General features: G+C 44.2%; 2 protein-coding genes across 3 annotated transcripts; one reads left to right on the top strand and one right to left on the bottom strand.

The window, feature by feature from the left end:
• Nucleotides 1–101: 101 nt before the first annotated feature.
• Nucleotides 102–17,399, bottom strand: fmnl2b (formin-like 2b). Its single transcript, XM_029130071.3, has 28 exons — nucleotides 16,832–17,399; nucleotides 15,436–15,519; nucleotides 11,618–11,698; nucleotides 11,392–11,468; nucleotides 11,231–11,314; nucleotides 10,858–11,001; nucleotides 10,668–10,794; nucleotides 10,294–10,370; nucleotides 9,855–9,948; nucleotides 9,702–9,776; nucleotides 9,484–9,594; nucleotides 9,250–9,399; nucleotides 9,045–9,146; nucleotides 8,733–8,953; nucleotides 8,550–8,653; nucleotides 8,288–8,467; nucleotides 6,506–6,526; nucleotides 6,010–6,134; nucleotides 5,094–5,296; nucleotides 4,778–5,012; nucleotides 4,477–4,545; nucleotides 4,110–4,190; nucleotides 3,301–3,430; nucleotides 2,439–2,599; nucleotides 2,205–2,306; nucleotides 2,028–2,123; nucleotides 1,818–1,941; nucleotides 102–1,740 (listed from the first exon to the last, which is right to left on the bottom strand). Exons 1-28 carry the CDS (start codon nucleotides 16,946–16,948, stop codon nucleotides 1,661–1,663), a joined length of 3,255 nt encoding a protein of 1,084 aa, XP_028985904.1. The 5' UTR covers nucleotides 16,949–17,399; the 3' UTR covers nucleotides 102–1,660.
• Nucleotides 17,400–21,933: 4,534 nt separating this feature from the next.
• LOC114851167 (pro-opiomelanocortin-like) lies at nucleotides 21,934–23,924 on the top strand. 2 transcript variants are annotated; one of them, XM_055506908.1, is made up of 3 exons: nucleotides 21,934–22,032; nucleotides 22,761–22,884; nucleotides 23,301–23,924. In XM_055506908.1, the coding sequence occupies exons 2-3, from the start codon at nucleotides 22,768–22,770 to the stop codon at nucleotides 23,844–23,846; spliced, it is 663 nt and encodes a 220-aa protein (XP_055362883.1). In that variant the 5' UTR covers nucleotides 21,934–22,032; nucleotides 22,761–22,767; the 3' UTR covers nucleotides 23,847–23,924. The 2 variants fall into 2 exon arrangements, with proteins under 2 accessions (XP_055362883.1, XP_028998611.1); XM_029142778.2 differs by having other exon boundaries at nucleotides 21,939–22,031; nucleotides 22,764–22,884.
• The last annotated feature ends 83 nt before the right edge of the window (nucleotides 23,925–24,007 follow it).

Genomic DNA, 24,007 nt, shown 5'->3' with positions numbered 1-24,007 from the left:
TTCTTTTGACCTAGACTTCATCATCCAGGCATTAGTTTAAATGACACCACTGCCAACAACATAGACTGCAGTTCATCATGAACGTGCCATGAAACAGCAGGTGTGTTGTGGAAGGGTCCCTTTTATTTACATACAGTATCAAGTGCAGAATCACCAGCAAGAACTAACAAACACTAAACAGTACAAGCTACACGGCAATAGAAAATGTATGTACACGTAGAAAACATTGTGCTGTTGTTTAGTTTACTTTAAAACAAGAATGAATGAGGGCATGAGGCATGAGAGTAGGAGGGGCAGGATGAGTCTGAAAGGGGTCAGGACAGGTCTGGTCAGGTCTGAATGAGTCAGGACGGATCTGGTCAGGACAGGACGGGTCACGATGAGGAGGCTCACGCAGCAGGCAGATACCAGAACAACATCCAGATCCTCCAAAAACAGGGACTCTGGGGTTTCATCAGACTGTGAGTGAACAGGTCTCAGGTCTCAGAGTCCTGCTCATGTTGGAGTGTCGCTTTCTGCTGCTGGAGCTTCTGGTGCTGTCTGGGTCAGGAAGGAGCCACAGAGAAACAGGTTTGGGCCCTAAAGAGTCCATTTCCACCTTCAACACTGTAACACTTTGATGGTGTTAAAGAATAAGAACCTGTATCTGTCTATTGCAAGAATAGAAAACACAGTAGAGCACAGTAGAACAAAATGAATACAAGAACCAGTTAAAAACACAACAACCACTGGAGTCCAGAACCAGAACTCAGAACGCTTGTTAAGTGCTGTGCTGAACTGAACCATGAAGTTTAGGTTCAGTACAGAAACTACAGGTGCCAGTTTGAATTTACGTTCACGTTATTAAATGCGTCACATTGTTTCATTGAAGTTCAAATGAAAAAGCTTTTTGTAAGGTCTCAAACCTTAACTTGTAAAGTGCCTTGAGGAGCTACAACTAGAAACTCAACTGAACTAATTAAAACCAAGTTCCAGTTTTAGTTCTTCCTTTCGTCCAGGATCAGGAGGAACACGTGATCTGTTCTTTGTAACCAACCACTGAATGACCTTCAGGCACTAAACCACACATTTAGTCCTCAGGCAGATTCGTCTTCTATTTACAGTGAATCACTGGCTCTGGTCAAGTTGAAGCTCGTAGCACAATGTACTGAGCAACAATGTTTGAAGAGGATTAGGACCAATAAACAGTACTAGAACCAGATGAAATGGACCGCGTGTCACACTGTGACCATGAGCTGTGTGTGGTGACACTTAAAGTCAGTGAGTTGTCGTTGGGCCTAACGCTCCTCTGTGACTGTATTTTACATGTTGATGATTCAGAACCGGTTGCAGGTAGACCAGCCTCTGTGTGTAGACACACAGGCTGCGGATCTGACCTGATCCTGGATCAGCCATGTTGAAGGAGCAGGTAGGCAGAGCAGAGGTGACTCTTCATTGTATATCTGAACATGCAGTAATGAGAGTCCTGTCTCCAAATTGTGCGCTTTTCTTCACACGTAGCAGATGTGATGTCCAGCATCCGCGCGACCCGGGCCCGCGCTGCTGCTCTAGCACAGTTTGACTCTGGTTCCTTTATTTTTGTGTTGTATGAGCGTGAGACGTTTTGAGCAGCGGGCGGGTCCGGGACGCTCCACGTGCCGAGGCGCCTGCTGCTGCAGCGTTACTCGGTGTGGCCGGGGTCACAGAAGAAGCGGGAGCTGCGCTTGGCAGATCGCGCCGTGAAGGGCACGGTCTTCAGAGCTGCAGGCAAACAGACAAACAGCCAATGAGACGACGGCAGGGCAGCTGCTCTCACAGTGAGGCGGAGGCTGGGTTACCTGTGATGATGTCCTCTATGGCGCCATCCTTCCCTTCGTAAACATGGCGGCTGTCCTTTCCTTGTCGTCGTCGGAGCTCCGTGATCAGTTCCTGCTGCTGCCGCTTCCCCCTGTGGGACGGAGACTGGGGGGGGGGGGGCATGTTTAAATCAAAGACGGGCTCCCACTGACTGGTGATGATGCATCCTAAGCTTTAGAAGTCAGCCTCACCTTGGTCTCCTCCTCGTCCTGCTGCTCCTCCTGCTCCAGCTTTTCTAACAAGATCTGCTCTTGGCGTCTCCTCTGCTCGTTCTCCTCGTCAGCCAGCTGAACACAGTGACCACAGGACCTGGTTCAGTCTATCGCGTGAACGCGTCATGGCCCAGCAAAGCCTCATCGCTGACTTACCCTGTAAGCTTTGATGAAGCGAACAAAGATGGGGAAGAACACAGACGGAGGCATCGTCTTTGAACTCTCTCCAAAGAACTTCACCGCATCTTCAAAGGCATCCTGAAAAAACACACTTCACTGTAGTCAAACAGTGCTGGTGCATCAAACTTAAACTTATTACAATCCAGGCTTGATTGTAGATCAAAGTGTAACAAACTAGACATCCTCCTGCCGTTTGTCATTGCCTCTTACCTGAGCAATACGAGCATCCTCCTGCAGCTTGTTGAGCCGTGACTCGTGTCTGCTGATGAAGTCTTTCAGAGTGGTGTTGTGCTGAACGCTGAACTCTCTCCAGGTCAGCTCCATCCCACGCTGCAGCTCCTTCACATCACTGAGCACGTTCTCCAGACTCACTGAACACACATAAACACCACAGGACATGAAGGCATTTACACGCTGGAGGTTTGGGTTTGGGTTTGGGTTTATATAAAGTACCAACGAGAAATCCTGAAAAGGAGAGACCAGATCCACCTGGACTACATTACTCATAGTTCCTTGTGCTCCCATACTTCATTAACTCAATTATTCATGTCTGCTCGCTGGGCTTCTGTCCCCTGATCTTTGCCTTGTGTCATGTCTGTGGGACCTCACGCATCCCAGAGGGCCCACTTCGTCATAAACGTCTCTTTATATTAGAGTTCAGATCTTTGACTAAATTCAAGCTAAACTAAATTAATATTCTTAATGACTTCTTGCTAAAGTAAGAGAGCCTTCCAATGAGGCCTGTTGCGGCCCCTCTGATAGCTAAACACAGACAGGACAGTTAGACCAGTAACAGAACACAGACAGAATGGTCAAACCAGTAATAGAACATAGACTGGACGGTTAAACCAATGAAGAACATAGACTGGACGGTTAAACCAATAACCGAAAACAGACAGGACAGTTGGACCAGTAACTGAAACAGACAGTGACCAGTCCAGGTGAAACAGTTGACAGGCTCCCACATGGACTCGAGCTTTACTGGGAAAAGGTTCTGAAGTTTTCTTCCTATAATCAACTTTTAGTTTGAGCTCTGATGCGAATCACTGTTCAATGAACCGAACAAACTCACCTGCAGCTGCTTTGTCAATATAGTGAAGCTCGTTGTAAAACAGAGACACTGCAGGATATTTCTCTTTGACCACATTGCTGATGTAATGTAGTAGAGTTTGTTTTCTGTCGGTCGACTTTGTGTCCAGGAGCTAAAAACACAGACAAACAATAGAGACAATACAACCTGTTAATGTGTCGTATACTAAATAATGCTTTAATTTACACCAAACTGTTCTGTAACAAATGAACAGTCAGACAGAAGAATCCTGTGTAGTGCTGGAACAGGAGGCTTTCAACTACTATGGGTTATAGTGCTGAACAATTTATATATGGATGGAATTAATGGGCATCACAGCAACTGAGAGGAAGAAGGAATGTTACCACATGTTTGAACATCTATCGGTGGAACCAGGCTCAGCAGCAGCCTTCCATCGGACACTGGCTCCAAACTCCAGGGTTTGATTCAGTGTGAGTGATGTGATTTAACCTTATTTGATCAAACGATGGTTGAATCCCACCTCTAACAGTGGCAGGTACTACACATATAAACTCTATGTCCTTGCTCCCAGGGTTAGTAAATCTGCATTGTCTGAACCAATGCTCTGCATATTATATAAGAACCCAGACACTGGGTGACATAATCTGTTCATTCAGGGAGCACAACTTGTAAACAAAAGCATCACATTACATCAGTCTTGCTTTTGTTAAAACATTCCCAAACGTTGATATCAGTAGGAGCCTCAGGGTTTAAGCATAGATATGCTGTCATGACTAAAACATGGAGTTTGTTTTGGGAGTTTTGACACTCTGTGTGGAAGCGTTTGTTACCAGGTCCAGACTCTGCAGCTTGAATCCATACACGGCTCCTCGTTTGCTGCTGTTCATGTAGTTCCCCAGAGCCAGGATTATCTGCAGCAACAACAGAACCATGGTCAGCTCCGCACCTTGGGTCCAGCAGGTAATTATTAAGGTATTAGCACCCCTTAGGCTTATGAAGATAACCGCACCAGCAGCTTCACACTGAGCTAAACAAACACATGCATCCATCACCTTTGCACCATTAGGTTCCTGTCGTTCCTTATATTTCCACCTATGGGCTTCGAACCCGGCTGATGGTCGGGCCCTTGGCTTCTAAAAGCCCTGGAACCAACTGAGCAGAATTGCTTCCGTAAAGAGACCAGAAACTCAGACTCACCTCCAGAATCTTCTTGAGTTTCTGAGATGATTTTATAGAGACTGAAGCAGCAATTATCGCGTGAAGTTGCTGAAAGGAGGAAAGAAAACACAATAAAACCTGTATCTGTGTTCCTGCCTGTTTGTCTGTTCTTCAGTCTATCCTTCTTTCTGTCTTCTCTCCTTGTTTCTACCTGTCTCAAGACTTGCCTGTGTACCTGCCTGTCTGCCTGTCTGCCTGCCTTTCCTTCTATGTGTCTGTCTGTCTGTCTGTCTGTCCGTCCGTCCGTCCGTCCGTCTGTCTCTCTGCCTGTCTGTCTTACCGGGGTCAGCATCTGGACGTTGTCGGTGAAGTTGCCCATGAAGGTCATGATGGACATACGCTGACTGAGCCTCTCGATGCGGCTGAACTGCATCATGAATCGGTCCTCGTCGCTCAGCGCCTCGGGAGCTTTTCTGTCTCGTTCATATTGACGCAGCATCTTCACCTCAGCCTCCGTTGGCAGGAAGCGCATCAGACACTCCACAAAATCAACCCGGACGGTCCGCAGGTCAAACCTGCACAAACAGGAGGCAGACGGGTCACAGGTGTCTGTGTGTGAGTCTGAAGATCAGAGCCTCTGGTGCAGTGTCACATACATTTGAATGGCCCTGCAGATGACCTCTGACCCCTGGCCGGCTTTTCTCAGGGTGATGGCCAGGTTCTTGGCTCTGTTGGCCTCCAGTAAAGACACTTTTGAGGGAGCCTTCTGGGGAAGTTTCTGTCTGGATATAGTCAGGTCCACTGCTGGACCTTGAGCCTTTGTCTTGAAAAGCTCCTCAAACTCTTCCACGTTCAAGTCCTGAGAGAAACAGTGAAAACAATAAAGTCACAGACTCGTCTGCCTTAGATCACCACCCGCTTCAGGTGTTATTAGCCATAACGAATGGGCTGATCAGAACTTATCAGCGCATTCGTACAGGCCAGTAGGCGCCTGCTCTGCCTCCTCGCGAACAACTAGCAGCTAGCTAAGTTGCTACGTTAAGCAGCTTTAGAGGTTATTGTGGTTAGGGTTAGGGCTGGATAACGGGTGGGGGGTTCAGGTTATAGTTAGCTAACACAATACCGCTAGCTACTTGATAAGTTATGCTCGCTAATAAATCAAAATCAAAAACTTCGATCCTCCCGTCTGAACAACAAGCGCTCAACAGCGCCCCTACTGACTCTGCTGGTTAAATCATTCGAGCCGTGATCAACCTTTCCTTTTGGATCGATGACAGCGACCTACTGCACTAGGTGGGCGCCTACCGGCCCATATGTATGGGCTGATAACCACTGATAATGACCATTAAATGGCATGAAACTGTGCCATCGTTACTGGCACTGCAGTGCATTCTGGGTAATGACAGGTCCCATTCTGTATTGATCTTGGTTAATGAACGCCATCCTTTTGTTCAGTTGATGTTCAGTTCCCTCTGAACCATGTGGCTCATGAGACCCTTGAGACCAGTTACAGGATGTACAAATCAACCTTCTGCTCCACTCTCTCCGTTTGACACCTTTCTGTTTCTGTACCTGCAGGATGGACTCGTCGTCGATGTCGTTGAACACGGTCCCGTTGATCTGACTTGGCTTCAGGGCCACCCAGTTCAGAACCGGCATCCGGAACTTGGTCTGAATTGGTTTCTTTATCTTGACAGCTGCAGGAGGCACAGAGGAAGAGAGAGAGATGAGGCAAAGCTGGCGGAGGAAAGACAACATAAACAGATGAACAGACAGCACACGAACAGTCTGACGTCGGAAATAAAGTTTGTTTAGACTTAGGTGACAATAATGTTCAGTAAACAAACTTGGTTTTATGAGACAATTTGTGTGTATCTCTGTTAACAGCGTCTATATAACCTGCTTCATCTTAAGTCCAAACAAAGTTTACATCAAACAGAACTTTAACCAGACACAGATGAACACAGACTGTTTATGAGGATGATAGGGAACGGGCAGAAGATCAGGTCAATAGAATGGATGGGCACAATGTGTAGAGATGATGGAGTAATAATAAAAGCCGACATACAGAATAACTTGAGAGGACCCTCTGGCAGCAAAACGAGAAAAGCAATTTGAGATTAGGAAAAATAAATCCCCCTGAGATTTAATAGAACGATGATGATAGAATTTCACCTCCCAGCTGTCAGGTCTCCTATAAAACAATCCTGTACCATCACAAACACGAGAACCATGATAAGGAACACACACACACACACACACACACACACACACACACACACACACACACACACACACACACACACACACACACACACACACACACACACACACACACACACACACTAACTTCTATAAAGGCCCAATAAGATATTAGGGGGAAATTGGACTAGACATCATGCACTCAAAAAATGATTAATAATAATATTTGAATAATATTTATAATGTTTAAGTACTATATACATGAAAAAAATGATTTCAAACAATTATGCGTTTTTCAAACTAAACATGCTAATATGTTCAAACATATAAATAATATAAGTCAAAACACCAAATAACCTTTACTTGAAATCTGAAATGAATGAATGAAACAGCTTGGTCAATATACACTCTAATAAGTAAGCATGACTAAAACCTAAGCTTTATGTCATTTAATTACATTTAATTTTCATGTTAACTATTTCATCAGTTAAGGGTTTTGGGAAATACCTTCTAAAAGATATGATAACATCTATAAAGATAAGACAAACATCAGGAGGATCAACTGGGTTTGAACTGCAAACCCCCTGCTTCACAAGAAACACTATGCCAACTGAACCACCAGAGCACTCCTTGGTGTTGAAGGAGTTTGTACTCTAAAAAATCAATAAAGAACAAATTTTATATATATGTTTGTATTTTATATTTCAGGGTTCATCAATAACCAATCAACCATATATATTATTACTTGTGTGGTAAATGTTAAATGGTAAATGGTCCGAACTTATATAGCACATTTGAGCACCCAAAGCGTTTTACACTACTTCTTATTCATCCATTCACTCTCACACTCACTCCACCCCACCAAGTTCTTGAGTAAGTAACTTCACAATAGCTCCCTGAGTATTTCCATTAAGGTAAAGGTCAGATGTACACTATGCAAGATAATCAATGAAGTGTTATATTTATTGTATTCCTAAATTACATAACATTGTAATTCTTACCCTAACCTGAAAAGAGACTGAAAGACTTTACATTAAATGTAACTTCTTACCTAGTATTTATGTGATAAAATTACATAGAAATTTTAAATGTAATACATTAAGTCCATGTTTTAGGCCTGATTATCTTTTTGAATGTGTCTCAGCTGCTCCAGTCTGTTTCGTGTGTTACTCTAGTTTTCTAGTTCTTCCAGCCTGGCCCCTGGAGGAGGTGACACTAAAGTCTGATTCCAGCGTGAGGAGAAAATGACAACACTGCATCAGCCAGGACTAGTGGACATCGACTCTACCTCTGGAGCCACTGCTGCCCCAAATAATTGTACAAGTTTCTCAGCCATGTGGTATTCAATGGATAGATGGACCCTCACTGGCTTTACTCTAATCCAGTGGTGTCAATTCCCGGTCAATTCCACTGCCGTGCGAGTCTTTAAACTCCCTGTTTTGTTCACCTTGATCAGGTGTCAGCTGGCTTGTCCAGACATTAGACAACTGCATTGACTCTAACGACAATTATATCTGTAAAGACCTGTAAAGTTAACAGGACAGGAAGGGTGAGGAGTGAAAGGTTTTAAGTCTACAGACGTTTTGTCCTGGCCTTATTCTGGACATGATACATTTGGTTCATATCTTCATTACATTACTGATCTTACCTGCAAGTCCAGAATTGAAGATAACTGTGGGCGAACCACCTGAACCCGGAAGAGGCGGAGCCACAGGTGGAGGAGGGGGAGGCATAGGGGTGGAGGACAGTTCACTGGTTCGACAAGGGGGAGGAGGGGGAGGAGGAGGCGGGGCAGGGGGAGGAGGTGCAGGGTAAGGCCCGTTGGACACTTTAAAAACAAATAGGAAAAGCATGTCAACTTTCAGTTAAGGTAAACGTACTATAGAGCAATAGTTCAAACTGAAACTCACCTGTGCTTGGAATTGGTGGGGGTGGGGGTGGAGGGGGTGGCGCTGGCATTCCAGAAGCTCCACCCATGCCCGGTCCCATGCTGTGATAGGCTATGGTCTCAGGGCTGGGGAACGTGTCCAGTACCAAACAGTCAGTATCAAGTTGGAGGTATCTGCTTCATTCCTGAGATGTGAGTGTCTCACCTGGGGGACAGGTTGGGGCAGGGGGGAGGAGATGGTGAGGCAGAGTCAGCCACGCCGCCATCCCCCTCTCCTCTCTGTGGTTGAGGAGCTCCAGGTCCTCCGACCTGCTGGGCCTCCTGGACTTGCCGCTCCAGGCGACTCTGCCGTCGAATTGTCTGATCCTTTTCCCGAACCATTCGGCGTAAGGTGTGGACCTGGGAGTTTGCACTTGCGTAACCTTCCTGTAGTGTTAAAGGGATGAGCTAAGGTATCAATGTACAGTACAGATGTAATAGAAACACTTTGTGTGATTTCCATATTAACAGCACTGACCCGAAGCTGGTCCAATTCTTTGTTAGTCTGCATCAGCTGTTTCTCTAGTTCAACGATTTTCAGCATTGCTTCGTTCTCCACATCCAGCAGACGCTGTGACATCTGAAACACAGGTCCAGGTCAGGATCATACTCGTTGTGTCAGTCTAAGCCCAAGTGCAAGGAGAGATGCCCTTCTGGCTCCAGTCCATGGCTTTCTGTCTTACCGTGTTCAGGTTCTCCTCCAGCTCCTCCACTCGTTCCAGGGCAGCCGTTTTAGTCTCTGCATCCTCCAGCAGTGTCCCAACATCAAACACGTTGTCGAGGTAGGCCTGGATCTGAACCTGCAGCCGGTCACTCTCTGTGTGCTTCAGTCTCTGAGGAGGACAAATACTACGGGTTTAAGACGCTACCAGACTCTCTTTCACCTTCTTGTTGTCACAGGCTGTTCACATGATCACCTCCAGGTGTTCGTCCAGGTTCAGTTTGGTGAAGTCGTACTGCAGGTGGACTCTGAAGTTCATGTCCTCGACCGAATGGACCACGATGTTTATGAACTGCATACATGCCACCTGCCGACGAAGCAGTGACTCAGCAAGACTTATGACTAAGACTTGTATTGATTTAGAGAATCCGGCAACCAATGAGGAAAGGAAATGATCAGATCAGCTGTTCATACCAGGAAGTCAATGTTGTCATCTTCATTCTTAAAGTGTTCCATCAGCTTCTCAAACCTCATGGTCTCTGAGCAAACCTGAAACACAGACCCTCAGTCAGCTTCTGGGTCAGTAACTCAGGCTCAACTGACTGGTCCGGCCTCCTGTAACCTTACAGTTTTAAAGTTGTCAAAGGCTGACAGGATGATCTCGTGCCCTCCGCGGACCAGACACACTGCTGCCAACAGCTCCAGCACCAGAGCCTTCGTCCTGATGTTAGTGTTTGGGTGAAGTATGGAGTGGTTGTGGGGGCAAAGAGAGAGAGGTAAACGGACACAGAGTTAGAGTTTGAGTTCTTCACTTTTCATTTTGACCAGAGGAATTTATTTTGCAGATTATTTTTGAGTTGCTGTATTTGTATCTAATAGTAGCTTGTTTGTATTTAGTTTTAAGAAAGATGTTGGGGTCTTGATTGTATTGTTTTTCTCTTCATTTATTTATTGGAGCCACTATATACTTCCGCTGGCATTGGCTGTGGAACATGGTTGCTCTGAGTAGCAGTACAGTACATGCAGGTTCTAATCAGACAGAGGACCATCCTGCAGAGGTACAGACCTGGGGTTTCTGTTGTTGAGGCTCAGAGCTATTTCGTTGACAGCGTGAGGATGAGACATAACCATGTTGAAACCGTACTGATGAAGAGAAGGAGACAGAGACAATGACTAAAAGTGGAAGCTTCTAGATCACTTCCTGTTCATTTGTAATCATTATTAACATGGGTCGGATAAAAAACTGCATTTCTCAATTAATTACATTTGTGTTTTAGCTCATGGATGATAAATACAAGTCATGTTTTCATGAGTTATATGAAATGTAATTTTTAAGATTTAAAAATAGTTGTTTAGATAGATAGATAGATGTTTGTGAATAAAGTCAGATCTGCAAAATAAATGGTTTCCTAGACAAACAGATACATGTTAAAGTTTTACCTGGTAGTTCATGATGGCTCTGAGACACATGACACAAACATGGACATCATCTTTCTTACAGACCAGTCGAGAGTTCTTCAGTGTCCTGCGACTTGGCAGCGTGTTGGAACGAGTCACCAGAGTGGAGCTAGAGGAACGTTAAATTGTGTTAGTGACCATCAGTTATACTGCTAATCTTTGAATTTCTTACCTGATTGAGTGTCGAGCGGAGCGCGAGGCAGTGGATGATGGGGAAGGGAGGCTACAATCGCCATGGAGATCTTCTATGGACCGACTCCAGGGAGAGTCGATGGATGACACCTCAGTTCCAGACTCAGGCTGCTCTCCATCAAACCTACAAAGGGTCAAACAGGTCACATCAGGGCTTAATGGTTCAGAACTTTAAGATTCACAACCAACAGCTTCACGTTTCTAAGAGAGACACCCTTTAAATCCCTCCTTACTGTGCAAGAAACACCAACATATGTGATGATACATTATATTATGATTAACAGGGTCAGATGCAAATAAAAGAACAACTGAAATTGAATTAAAAAGAAAACGAGAAAGTAATGTTAACTCACGTGACAGCGTACTGAGCAAATGAAAGATACTCAACAAGCACATCAAGGCCACGGTTCTCCTCATTCAGGAACTCTCTGACCCACCTACAGAAGAAACAGAAAACAAGGTGGTCACAAAGAGATACACAGAGGCTAGCCCACCATGACAGACATCAAAGTACCCAATGTGGTTGGTGCGAAGAGAAATCTCCAACTCTCTGAGGGTCTGAGTTGACTCCTGGACTCTTCTTCTGAACTTCTGCAGACACCGACATAGATAAGAAGTGATGTTAAAAAGGCCAATGGCCTCATCTGTCATCCATTCACACCCACAGATGGCAGCTACACACCAGGAAAACCAAAGGCCCAGGATGCACAGCTCTCCCCTACAGATACTCTGTTCCCTACCTTGCGTGTGACAGCTGGGTCCAGGAAGCCTCTTAGTTTCTGGATGTAAGTGTGAGGAGGATTCTTCACCTGGAAACGCTCCTGCACCAAAAACAGTACCATTAAACTCCACCTGATGAAGTCATGAGGCTAAAGTTTTAGTATTGTTGTTGTTAAATTGTTAAATCCAATGGTTACTTCAATTGCTTTCACGTCTTTTTCACATCCATCCATCCATCCATCCATCCATCCATCCATCCATCCATCCATCCATCCATCCATCCATCCATCCATCCATCCATCCATCCATCCATCCATCCATCCATCCATCCACCCCCATCCATCCATCCATCCATCCATCCATCCATCCATCCATCCATCCATCCATCCATCCATCCATCCATCCATCCCTGCATATAGCCTGGTGCAGGGATGTCCAATCTTGTTGAAAGCCTGTTTGCTTTTCAGCTCTCCCCGCTAATCAACCGTATTAGGTGTCAGCTGCTTCATTCAGCTATAAAATGACTGAACACACCTCCTTCTACCTGATCAGTTGTACAGTAGCTGGGGCAATGAGAGGTGGTAAACCATCAGGACAGAGTTTAACACCCCTGGTTTTGAGTAAAACCTCTTCACCACACCAGACCTGTACATGACCACATGTCCACTGCCACTGGACTGATCCAACTAAGTCTCCAGCTTCTGTTTGTGAACAGGGGTCTCAGGGGGGTGAAACTAGAAAACTGTTAATTATGTGAAAACGATCATTAGTCACACTAAAAAAACAAAAACAAACTACAATTATTATACAGGCACGCCTCTGCAATTACAGTAGATGAGAGGATATAAAAATATGAGCAAAACAGTGCAAACATATATTCTATAGCCTATTAAATGATCTGTTAGAGGATCTATTAGTGAATCTGGTAGAGGTGTCCGTTCTTGGAGCGAGACACATTGGGAACCGCACCAGCTGGTTCCAGCCACGGGGCACAGGGGCATCCAGAGGGGGCTGCACACCGGTTGTGTAGTGGACCCTGAGCCGAGCAGAGCCAGCTGTGTGGGACGCAATTATCCGTATGTCAGCAAGGCATCAAGTTTCCATATAACGTGTCTGATCAGGACAACATTAAGTATTTAGTATTTATTCTTGTTCACAGAACCTGCGCGCCCCCAAATATTATCCTGTCTTCAGCGTCAGCACTAGTCGGTGGTTTAATGTAGAGACCTCCTTTTAGTAGCTGAACACAGCTACACACTCCTTCACCTCCACCCGCTCTGGTGACACCTTTGTGGTAAATTTCGCTTCACGTCCACCTTTATGTCAGACCACTTTTATTTTTTTCTTCATGCTACTGTTTGAAAACTGCAGCATTAACACCTGCACACAGGGTCCTGCTCGGCGTACTGCGCAGACGCAGACCGTATTTAAATGAATTAACATATTTATATTGAGGTGTGTCACAGGAGGAGTCTGCAAATCAATTAAGGAAACATGAGTAGATTCGTACTTAGTAGCGACTGATACATCTCTGCTTACGTAGGATTCGAACTTACGCCAGGTTTACCCAGGACTCCAAGACACTTTAACTCCTGCACTTGAGGCAGGAACACCTGTTCCAGGCGTACAGGACTGGACAGCCCTCAACAAAAGGTTTGGGACTCCATACTAACATTGCATCCCCCACAGAAGGCAATGAGGGATGCTGTTGAAGGCCATCCCTAGAGCCACAAAGTGTAAACCCTGAAGCATCTTGGAGAGGGTAAAGAGCTGGTCCAGTGTTCCTTTGCTTGCATAACAGCCCAGACAATTGGCCTGCAGGCAACCACCAGCTGTTTCACACATGCCAGACTTCTTCAGTTTGACTAAGCCCCCTTCCGTCCAGCCAGTACAGGAACTAGCTTACTCTGACAAGCTATGTTGACAATGGCAATAGAGAACATGGTCCACTCTGACCTTCAGTCACTGATGTGCACTGGTGGACAACAGTATGCTTTACCATGATAATCTGTTAGATGTTCTTTTTAATTCTGCACAACTTTTGGCACATCTCCTGTTTCTAGACTGTTTATGCTTCTCACTGTTTTCCTGTGGCTGATCCGGCAATCGAATTTCCCCATGTTGGAATAAATAAAGTTAATCTTATCTTAAACTGTGACTAGTAGAGAGGTCCCGTAACCTAACCCCATTCAGGTGAAGATCAAACAGGCCATTCATCCCAGTCACGCCACTCCATATCTCACTGTTGTTACCTACAGGAGCATTGAAGTCCCCACAGAGACCAGAGGATTCCTCGGTTGGGGCACCTTCGAACACTGCGCAACCTCCTGCACAGTGAGGTGACGTTCTATGTTCTGAGAGACAGTTTTCAGAGACTGTGTTGCAGAGGCCTTCATCTTTGACTGTTGCTGCATCTATAGCACCTGGCCAACAGGTGCAGTGGTCAATAAGTGAATGTGGGTTCATGCTGTCTGAACATTCTGATTGCTTGGTAATTAACTTCTATGAACCAAGCCATTCATTCAGAATTGTTTGTTCCCACAATCCTGCCTTTTTGTTTTGTCATTTCCACGTTTGTTGGTGACTTGAAACAGCACTAAAGGAGTTATTTCAGTGTTTAATTTAGGTTAAGTTAGATCATTAATTTTGATTATTCTTTAAAGTGTCCTGTTTTCCTTATGATTAATCTTAGAAACTGGGACATATTTGCCATCCCATACCACATCCAGCAATAGCCCTGCCTTTAGGACTAGGAGGCCGAAGGCTGTGCATCACAAAGATAACTCTAGCCAGTCCTTCGGGGAGTTGCAGCAGTAGCCAAAGACAGAACACCCAGGGCCATGTCAGCCCACTGCAAGTCCATCCAGCCGTCAGGAGCAAACTCCCTCCAATGGGAGGAACAACTCCAAGAATCACAGCCCATGTGGCCACGACCTGTGAGGAGTCTATGAGCAGAGCCACCACCACATTACAACCAACCCTGAGACAAGGCAGAGCCTACACCAACCACAAGCAGCATTACCCCAGGGACCACTATGGGTCAGTAGGAGGCAAAGGGGGAGACAGCAAGAGAAGGAAAGAAGGAAAGCCTAGACACTAACCCTCACATACAATACACATGCATATGCATCAACCTTCACCCACCCATCCAGACAATAATGCACCCACAGTCACAGCTTGGCAGTGTGTTGGCTGCTTAGTGCCTTCAGGAGTACACGTCACCCACAAACAGACCTGAGTGGGTGTTTCTCTGGTCAGGGTCCAGAGGGTGGAATACACATCTGTGGCTTTGTTCTCTGGTACAGATCATCACCTCCTAAAGTAGACTAGCGTAAGCTACCGGCCAGCAGCACACATCTGTCTAGATCATTGGCCCCATAACACAACATAGTCTAGGCTACATCCTTCATAGGCTAACTCTTGACTCAACCATAAACAAGACACAAATAAAGTCGCTTGAATAGCTTCCTTACAAATGCAATCAGGCAAAAAAAAAATAATTTTGTACTCAGATAAAAACTAATTTATATATATTGTGCTGAATTCTTGTGGTGGATGTGTAAAACATGAATTTGTTTTTATGTCATAAAAAGCAAGTCAGTATTTTTAGGTTTAATACATTTTAATTGTACTTTTAGGATCAATAGTTAAAATAATAATTCTATTATAAATAAATAAATACTGGATAATAAAAGAGAATATTGGAAATAAATACTTGAAGGACATAAACAGTAGTTGCTCTTCATGTACTAGAGATGTTATGATTGTAATAACTGTAACAGTTGCACATTCGGGCTGCAAGGCCCTGACCCTGGCTGTCTCTGTTGACATCACTCACCTGGTCACAGATCAGCTCCCACTTTTTCTCGTTGTCGTACGATCGCAGCAGACGAACTTTATCTGGAGGAAGGTTCATCGAGTTCTAAAACACAGAGAGCATTTGTAACGTGGGCTGCTAACGTACACATAGACTCATTAACGTTGGCATTCATCTCCTGCTGATGATTTATTAGAGGGAGATGCTCGCTCCTCTGCCATTTGAGTCCGTGGTCTCGGTTCCTCACCAGGACGGGTCCGGTCCAGTCACCACAGGTGAGCACTCGTTTTTCAGTTTTGGTGTCATGGTTTGCTGGTGTCTCTCTCTTGGTTTGTCCGTCCTGTTCCCTCTCGTTATCATTCAGGTTTGTTTCCCAGTGGGTTCAGGTAGTTTTTCTTGTTTTGTGTAGTTAATTTTGTTTTCAGATGTTTAAACTGTAGTTCCTGCTTCCATGGTCATTCTCATCTTCGTCTACAGAGGTTATCTCTGTTTTGGTGATTTGTGAACTTCCTGCTATTGCAGTGACCTTTGCTGCTAGTTCTCCAAATAGTTTTGCTGTGCTGTCCTGCCCTGTGCTCTGAGCTCCACCCTGGTCCAATACTGTTCATAGTGTATAGTGTAACACAACAAGTACTGTATAGACTGGAGGATGTATTTATTATGTATCTATGGAGTCAATACACTGAACATCTACCAACACTGACTGCAGGGACCTGCTTATGTCTCTATGTGCTGCTTGTGTTTCACAGTTTTCTGACTGTCTTAGCAGGTGCATCAGAGGAATGAAGCTGAGCTCAGTGTCAGTCATCAAGTCTCATGGACTAAGACCTGATTTCAGTCCATATGTAGTGAAACTGATGAGTGTCCAACCAGCAGATTTAAGTTTGAGTCTCCATCAGCTGCCTGAGGTTTTAACACCTGTGAGCGCTCCACAACAACAGAACAACACAAGCGCAGTAGCTTCAGATTCTAAAAACTGGTTCTGCTCAGACTGGTCGGGTTTGGGTCTTTGGGTGCTGAACAGGAATATGTGGGATTAAGTGACAGCATGCATTGGTTCAGCATGCATGGGACTGTCCATGCTCCTTGAGGCCCAACCCAAATGGGTCTGTGCCCAATCCCAAACTGAAAATCCAAACAAATTGCCACAGTCATGTGAATCTTGACTGTGGTGTCAGACAAACAACACACTGTTAGGCATTAAAGTTGGAGCACGTCTGGGGTTTGGGGCTGGCAGCCATGGAAACCACAGACTAGAAAACCCAAACCCAGATTGTGATCTGGACTGAAGTGATATCAGACCTGCAGGTGCACAGGTTCTGTTCAGTCCCCACATTTCAGGGATCTAGGCATTGTGTGCATCCATTGTGTAGTGGCTTCATGGTGTGTGTCTCTTGTGTGTCTGTTGTGCACTCACCAGTGCGATGGAGAAGCGCTCCTCCAGCTCGGCCGGGTCCGGCATCGGCAGGCGAACCGGGGCGGCTCGGGACCGGATGACGGCCAGCTGGCTCTCCATACTCTCCGCGTTCCCCATCCTGCACACACCGTGGAGCGACAGACGAACACACCCACCTACAGCTACACACACGGCAGCAGACACATGTGGTCGGCCATTACACTGGAAGCAGGGATGCTGATCAAGGCCTCGGCGTCGCTCCTCTGTCTCCTCCCCGTCTCCGGCTCCTCAGACAGTGCAGGGCTTTCCCCTCCACCTCCTGCCTCTCTGCCTTTGTCTGCTGTTAGTGCTGATGCTGCCGCTCCGGGTCCAGATGAAGCCGTGGTCTCAGCTGCCGTGTCATGTGTCTGTGTGTGTGTTAGTATGAGCCGTGTCTGTGTGTGAGCGTGTGGCCCAGCAGCCAGTTAATCTTCCCCCTCCTCCCACACACAAAGAAAGAGAGAGAGCCGTCGCCCCCTCTCTTTGTCTCTCGCTCTCTCTCTCTTCCAGCTACAGTCTTTGTCTACCACGCTCCACCCGCCCTCTCTCTCTGCTCAGACAATGAACTGATGCTGCCACAAGCTCCGCCCCCCAGCACACGCGCAGTTACAGTAGCTCTATGAGACGCAGCAGCACGACTACCCATCCCTCATCCAACCGGGCTTCAGCCTGACTTACAATATTAGTAGGATGATGATATAATAATAATAATAATAATAATAATAATAATAATAATAACAATAATAATAATAATAATAATAATAATAATAATAATAATAATAATAATAATAATAATAATAATAATAATAAAGACCTCAATATCTGAAGAGTGCTTCTTAATTTTCAGCATTACAAAGTTGAGTTGTTTTAATGACTCATCACGTTCTTTTTTAAATAAAACTCTACGTCTGCTATTGATATAATGGTTTTTGTATAGAACTCATCTATGACACCAATATAACTGCACAGAAAATGCTGCAACTTTTTACAGTAAATGCTGCAGCAGGAAATAACAGAAGCTCGGTTGCTGAAGAGAACAATAGCTTTGAACATAACACAGGAACTACACACTGCAGAACGACCTCATCAACACTCATTATTGGAGTCTGTGTCTGGGCTGCACGAGTCTTCTGTTAGTAGTTTTTCCCTCCAAACTTCAGTGCAGCTGATTTTGTTTAAGGAAACCTACAGATCATCAGTGTGATGAACCATCTGAAAGTTTACTGGCATGCCGACATGGAGTGGATCACACTCTATACTGTAGCATCTAACACATACAGTATCCACTAAAGGAGGCCTGTATTTGTGCTTGTGTGTGTTACAACCCCCACATGGAATGACTGGCCTTTCATATACATGAATGCAGTGAACCCCCATTTACTTGCTTGTGTTCCTTTGGTCACAGCTACTCTGTGTGAGAGTTCCTGATGCTGTTCTTCTGCTGGTTCCATCTCTGTTGTCCTTCTTTGAAGTTGATCTTCCACTGAATTTACCACAGGCAACAATTCCCTTTTAGCAGAAGCATTGTTCATGACTCATTAACTATCCAGTCACCATTCAGCTCCTGTTTTGAGGAGGGAGAAGCGAGGACAAAGTATAAACCTGTAAAAGCAGTAATATGGTGAAGCAGAAAGTTCTCACTCTGAGAAGGTCTTACCATGGCGCTCATAACAATTATACAAAACAGACTTCAATCATTTAGTGCCTTGAATTTTTTAATCTTTTTTTCTTAAGTCTTGAATAAAACGAACTTTAACTTCATGCTTTGTTCAAATTCATTTTGAAGGATCTAATTTAATCTAATAAGGATCTAATAATTTTTTCTCATACTTCCACTTCCACAAACGAGAATAGTATAGTATAGTGCAGGAGACCTCCTCACTTTTGACATATTGATTTATTTATGAGTCAGTTGTACTAAAAAGAAAAGACAGATGTTAGCGTGTGCGTGTGGATTCACCCAGGTTCACCCTTCATCAACTTCAAAAACACAAAACAAAACTATATACTGTATATATACTGGATTCAGTAGCATCTTCTACTGTATAACTCTTAGGAAGAAACACTTGTTTCTCTCTTTGTTGAAGGAGACTTCCATAGAACATGATTGGGTTAAAAAAATGAACAGAAAGTAAAAAACAAGTCACAAAGTCAGGTACAATCACAAAAATAATCCCATGTGCGTTGTTATACAATATAGGAGAGATCTCTTCAAAGTAGCAAACCAGGTATACCCTTCTAAAACTCCAATTAGGGTTTCATTTAATGATTATATAGTTTTAGTAAAGTTAGTAAATTTAGCATCTCCAATAATCTGATATTTCTACAAGGCATTAATAATATATTCAATTTTTTAAACCCTTCAAAGAAACAGTCTGGCCAAAATAACACAAATGAGCCTTTTAAAGCTTCAGCAAATTGCAATAACCTGCGTCAGAATAAATCCTCCAAGTTCACATTAATGGTGCGTTATGTTCCCACATGAGCAGCTTTAATCGAGGCAAATGTTCTCAGCCACCCAGGTGATGTGGTCTGAAAGGTGAGTCATGGCAACTGGACTTTTTCTTCTAGTGAGTTGTTTTGAGAAGAAGGTTCAGCTGCCATGACTCAACTTTCAGTATATACAGTAGCTACAGATGGTTTAAGAAGAAGAAGAAGAAAGAGAGCCTTCATTGGTCATTATCACATCTGTTTACAATGTAACCGCAGCTCACATAACCTCAGTAATACACAGGTGACCATTAACAGGCTAAGCTGCCGTGTTCAAATAAAGCTCAGCACGTTGCGTTCGAGGCTCCTTTAAATCTCAATTGAAAGGCTTGCTTTGTGTGAAGTTTGTTTTGAGGAGCTTTCTGTACAGTTGTGTCAAGTCTTGACACCACACAATTTAAACAAAACTGAATTTAACTGAATTAATTTTTTATTCATATTTGAACCATGAACATTTTCATGCACTTTTCATAATTTGGTTGTGCTTTCTTTTTTCAGCTTTCAGGTTGAAATAGTTTCTTTTCATTTTGCAACTTTATGTTTTGACTGTCTTGACTGTCTAGTCACTGATGGAACTATGATCCAGTATGGAATACAAAATGTCTGTTAAAACCCCAGAAAGGTGTTCGGGCCCGGGTCACCTGTACATCAGCTCTGTTGCCTGTTCATGCAGGAGAAAATACCCAGCGAACATTTCAGCATGTTGACATTCCAATCTAAATGCAATTACAGCCTGTGTTTAAACACAATGTACATTTACATATTTGATTGTGTCTAATTATTATTAGCGTCTCAGTCATGACAACATTAAAAAAACACATTATATGTGACATGTCCATAAATCTAAAGAAATAAATGTAATTTTGGCTCTTTGGATGTGGGTTTAAGTCTGTTAAGACTTGATAACTCACTGGCATGTTCCAGCTGTCAATCAGCCCACAGACAGACAAACAAGTGCTTACCTTTATACTGTTTGTCTCCTACATGTTGGTATTTGATAGTTGTAATATAATCATTTGACTGATTGCTCTATTATTTACAATGTTGTGGATAAACCTGTGAGATAACATGGTTTCAGTTATAACATGTGTAGTTTAGTTTAGTAGAGTATATAATGTCTGGTAGACATTTTCCTCATCAACATTTAATTAATCTGGCGTGACTCTCCTCATGTACTGTAGCTTTTCAGACACACTGAGGTAGAAGCTTTAATTCGTACAAATCAGAGACAAACATCAGTGCAGCTGTGACAGAACTTTCCTGTTTTCTCTGAAACACAAAGGCAGCATGTGATGACTGAGTGCTTCCACTTCTGATAATGTCCTTAAAACGTCGTTTGTCAGACTTGGGCTTCGCCGTGCCATTACTTTCCTTCCTGAATGGCCGTGTGCGTGTTTGTGTGTATAATGGACTGAATGGTGGTTCAAGGCTGCGCGAGCAGTCTAATGGGTTTATATTTACCTGGCTGCCTCCAGCTGCTGCTCAATTTGTTCCATTAGAAGAATCCTCAAAAAACGGCTTCACCACATGAGGAACTGAGGCTTCTATGAGTGCTGGGCCATGCAAAGACCTGCCATTGACGCTGCATATGATCTACAACAGAACAGATCTCAGCTTTAAGACTTTACACTTTATGAACTCCATGTAACATGCTGATAACAAGGGTGGACACATGGTTTCACCTGTAATACTTTACAGGCATTTGTAAAGCGTTTGTCATTTATCATATCTGCATTGGAGCACACTCTGTGGCTTTAACACAGATAGTTTTAGTGTCTACAACAACCTGCCTGATCACAGTCTAGCCACATTGCGGAGCTTCCACCCAAGGCCACCTCTGGGCAGAGGTGAACTAGGCAGTCGCATGTTTGCCGTGTATGCAGGACGTTCTTCATGCAGCGCTTCCAAGTGGAACTACTAGAGCTTCATAAAATAAAGACACTCACTTTAAATCTAGAACATTAGGCAGCATGAAGGTTCCAAATAATACTAGCGCATACAGACCAGAGCTCGATGTGCTGCATCTACCATAGAGAAAGAAAAGATGCAGGTCCTTCAGGTGCGGAGCCTCCACTTGGTCCATGGTGACAGATGCAGCATTAGTGACGGTGGGAGTCGCACAAAGACAGGATGCTAGAGCAGGTGGGTTTGTGTAAGAGGAGCCCATGACCCACGGGTCTGAAGGCCAACTTCCCTGCAGTGACGACATGTCAGGTCAGTGTTAATCTGTGCAACCTGCTGGCTGACATTTAAGACATGGCGGCAGAGCGACTATGTGGTTCATTAGAATGGTTCATTAGAATGAACTAGAATTTACTAACTTACTAAATGGTGTCTGATAAACTATGCAACTTTCTATGCATATACTTCATCCAGCCTACCTTTCAGATATTATGTGTATAATAAAAATACATCACCCTTAAGTAGCAGCAGTGATTTCTCTGAATTAGCAGGAGGTTGTGAGTGGGAGGAGGAAGGATGATGTTTCATCGATTGTCTACGTCCAAGCTGCACCCGTGCGTTTAGCATGAATGAATGTCGGTGACGTTGTTCGGGTGTGTGTGCGTGTTTGTGTGTCCTTGGCTAACACAATATAAAAGTCAGTCAAATGGTTGAAGGGACAGGAGACAAACAGGAGAAACCTCCACTTGACTGAACGACAACAAGGAACGAGAAGGACATCGGACAACAGGTTAGAAAATTTATTACTGTTAATTAGATAAAAAAAATATGAGTTAAACAGACATATACTTAACATATTACACTATATATTGTGTGTCTTTATGTTAAATGTAAGAAAATAGAGGGAATAGAGGAATAATGAATAAAACATAGAACAATGACATCATATTAAAATAAATCATTTAAGATGAATTTCAAAGGTGATAGACCAGCAGACGTTCTCTCTAACAGGCCACGTAGTGTAGGTTGTAGATTAAAAGTTCTCAAAAGTCAAATTTATGGAAGAAGGATGTTGTTTCCTGCATACTGTGGAACAGAACAGCTGATTTACGACGTGACAACCCATAACCAACAGGTTCAATCCATAGGGTTTAATACAGTAACAGGACTGTGGATGTTCAGGTTCATCCCAACAGTGCGGCCAGAGCTGCTTTTTATTCCTGTCAAAGGAAGAATCAACCGCAAAACAAAAACAACAAAGCAAGTAGAAATTGTATTTGTGGAAAAAACATGGAAAGCAATGAAAATACTCAAAGAGTAAGAGAACCTCATAATGACTTTAAAGAGACTCAATAATTAGGCCGTCTGTGATTTAATATTGAATAAAAGGTATCGTCGTGTGAGCAGGAAGCAGAACAAATGGTAAAAACTATCAGCGGGTTCTTTGTACCCAGACTGATGACTAGAGGTCTGAGTGTTTAGCAGTGCACCCACTGTACGTTCACATCTGATGTGCTGGCAGGAGAATGTGTCCTGTGTGGTTAGTGGTGGCTGCGTTGGTTGTGGGCGGGACCAGAGGAGCTGTCAGTCAATGCTGGGAGCATCCGAGCTGTAAGGACTTCACCTCAGAGAGCAGCATGATGGTAACACACCCACACCTTCTGCTGTGTAGACTACAGTGACGAGTGCACAATGCTATACAATACTATACTATACTATACTATACTATACTATACTATACTATACTATACTATACTATACTATACTATACTAGACTATTCTAGACTAGACTAGACTTTTGTTCCTTCAGGTTCCTTTTGAAGGTTTTCTACCATTGGAACTGTTGCAAATTTAAATTTTTTTAGGAGCTAAAGGAAAAGTAAAGTTAGGCTAACAACATTTTAGAACAGATAGAGGATCATTGATAGTCTAGTTGAAACACTTAATAGATTGATAACCAAGTGACTTTTTTCTGTCTGTCTCATTCAGATTTTAAGTAAGTAAAGCTCTTAGAAGCCACACTGAATGTCTTGAGATATTTCCCTTCCGCCTCTTGCAGGACTGCATCCAGCTCTGTCGCTCAGACCTCACTGCAGAGACTCCGGTCGTCCCAGGCAATGCCCACCTCCAGCCGCCTCCTCCATCAGACCCCTCCTCATTTATCTTCCCCTCCTCTCCCTCCTCCTCCACGTTACCTCTGACCAAACGGTCCTACTCCATGGAACACTTCCGCTGGGGGAAGCCCGTTGGTCGAAAGCGCCGCCCTGTCAAAGTCTACACCTCCAACGACGTGGAGGAGGAGTCGGCTGAAGTGTTCCCGGGGGAGATGAGGAGACGGGCGCTGGCTAATGAGCTCTTAGCAGCAGCAGTGGCAGAGGAGGAGGAGAAGGCACAGGAGATGATGCAGGAGGAGCAGCAGCAGCTTCTGGGAGGCGTCCAGGAGAAGAAGGACGGGCCGTACAAGATGAAGCACTTCCGCTGGAGTGGTCCTCCAGCAAGCAAGCGCTACGGCGGCTTCATGAAGAGCTGGGACGAGCGCAGCCAGCGACCACTGCTCACACTCTTCAAGAACGTCATCAACAAAGACGGACAGCAGCAGAAATGAGCAGCAAAGACAGACCACAGAGCTGCTGCCCGGCCAAGATCAGACACTATTAAAAACCAGTCACTGGGTCCTGAATGAGTAACGTTTTGATATTTATTGATGTATGTAAATAACTGTACATTTCATGCGAACATAAAAAGATTTGCAAGCAGAAGCGTTGG

The sequence above is a fragment of the Betta splendens genome, chromosome 2 (assembly GCF_900634795.4).
Source record: "Betta splendens chromosome 2, fBetSpl5.4, whole genome shotgun sequence".
In the NCBI taxonomy this organism is placed as follows: Eukaryota; Metazoa; Chordata; class Actinopteri; order Anabantiformes; family Osphronemidae; genus Betta; species Betta splendens.
Note: the sequence above shows the minus strand (reverse complement) of the source record. Positions and strands in the feature narration are given on the sequence as shown.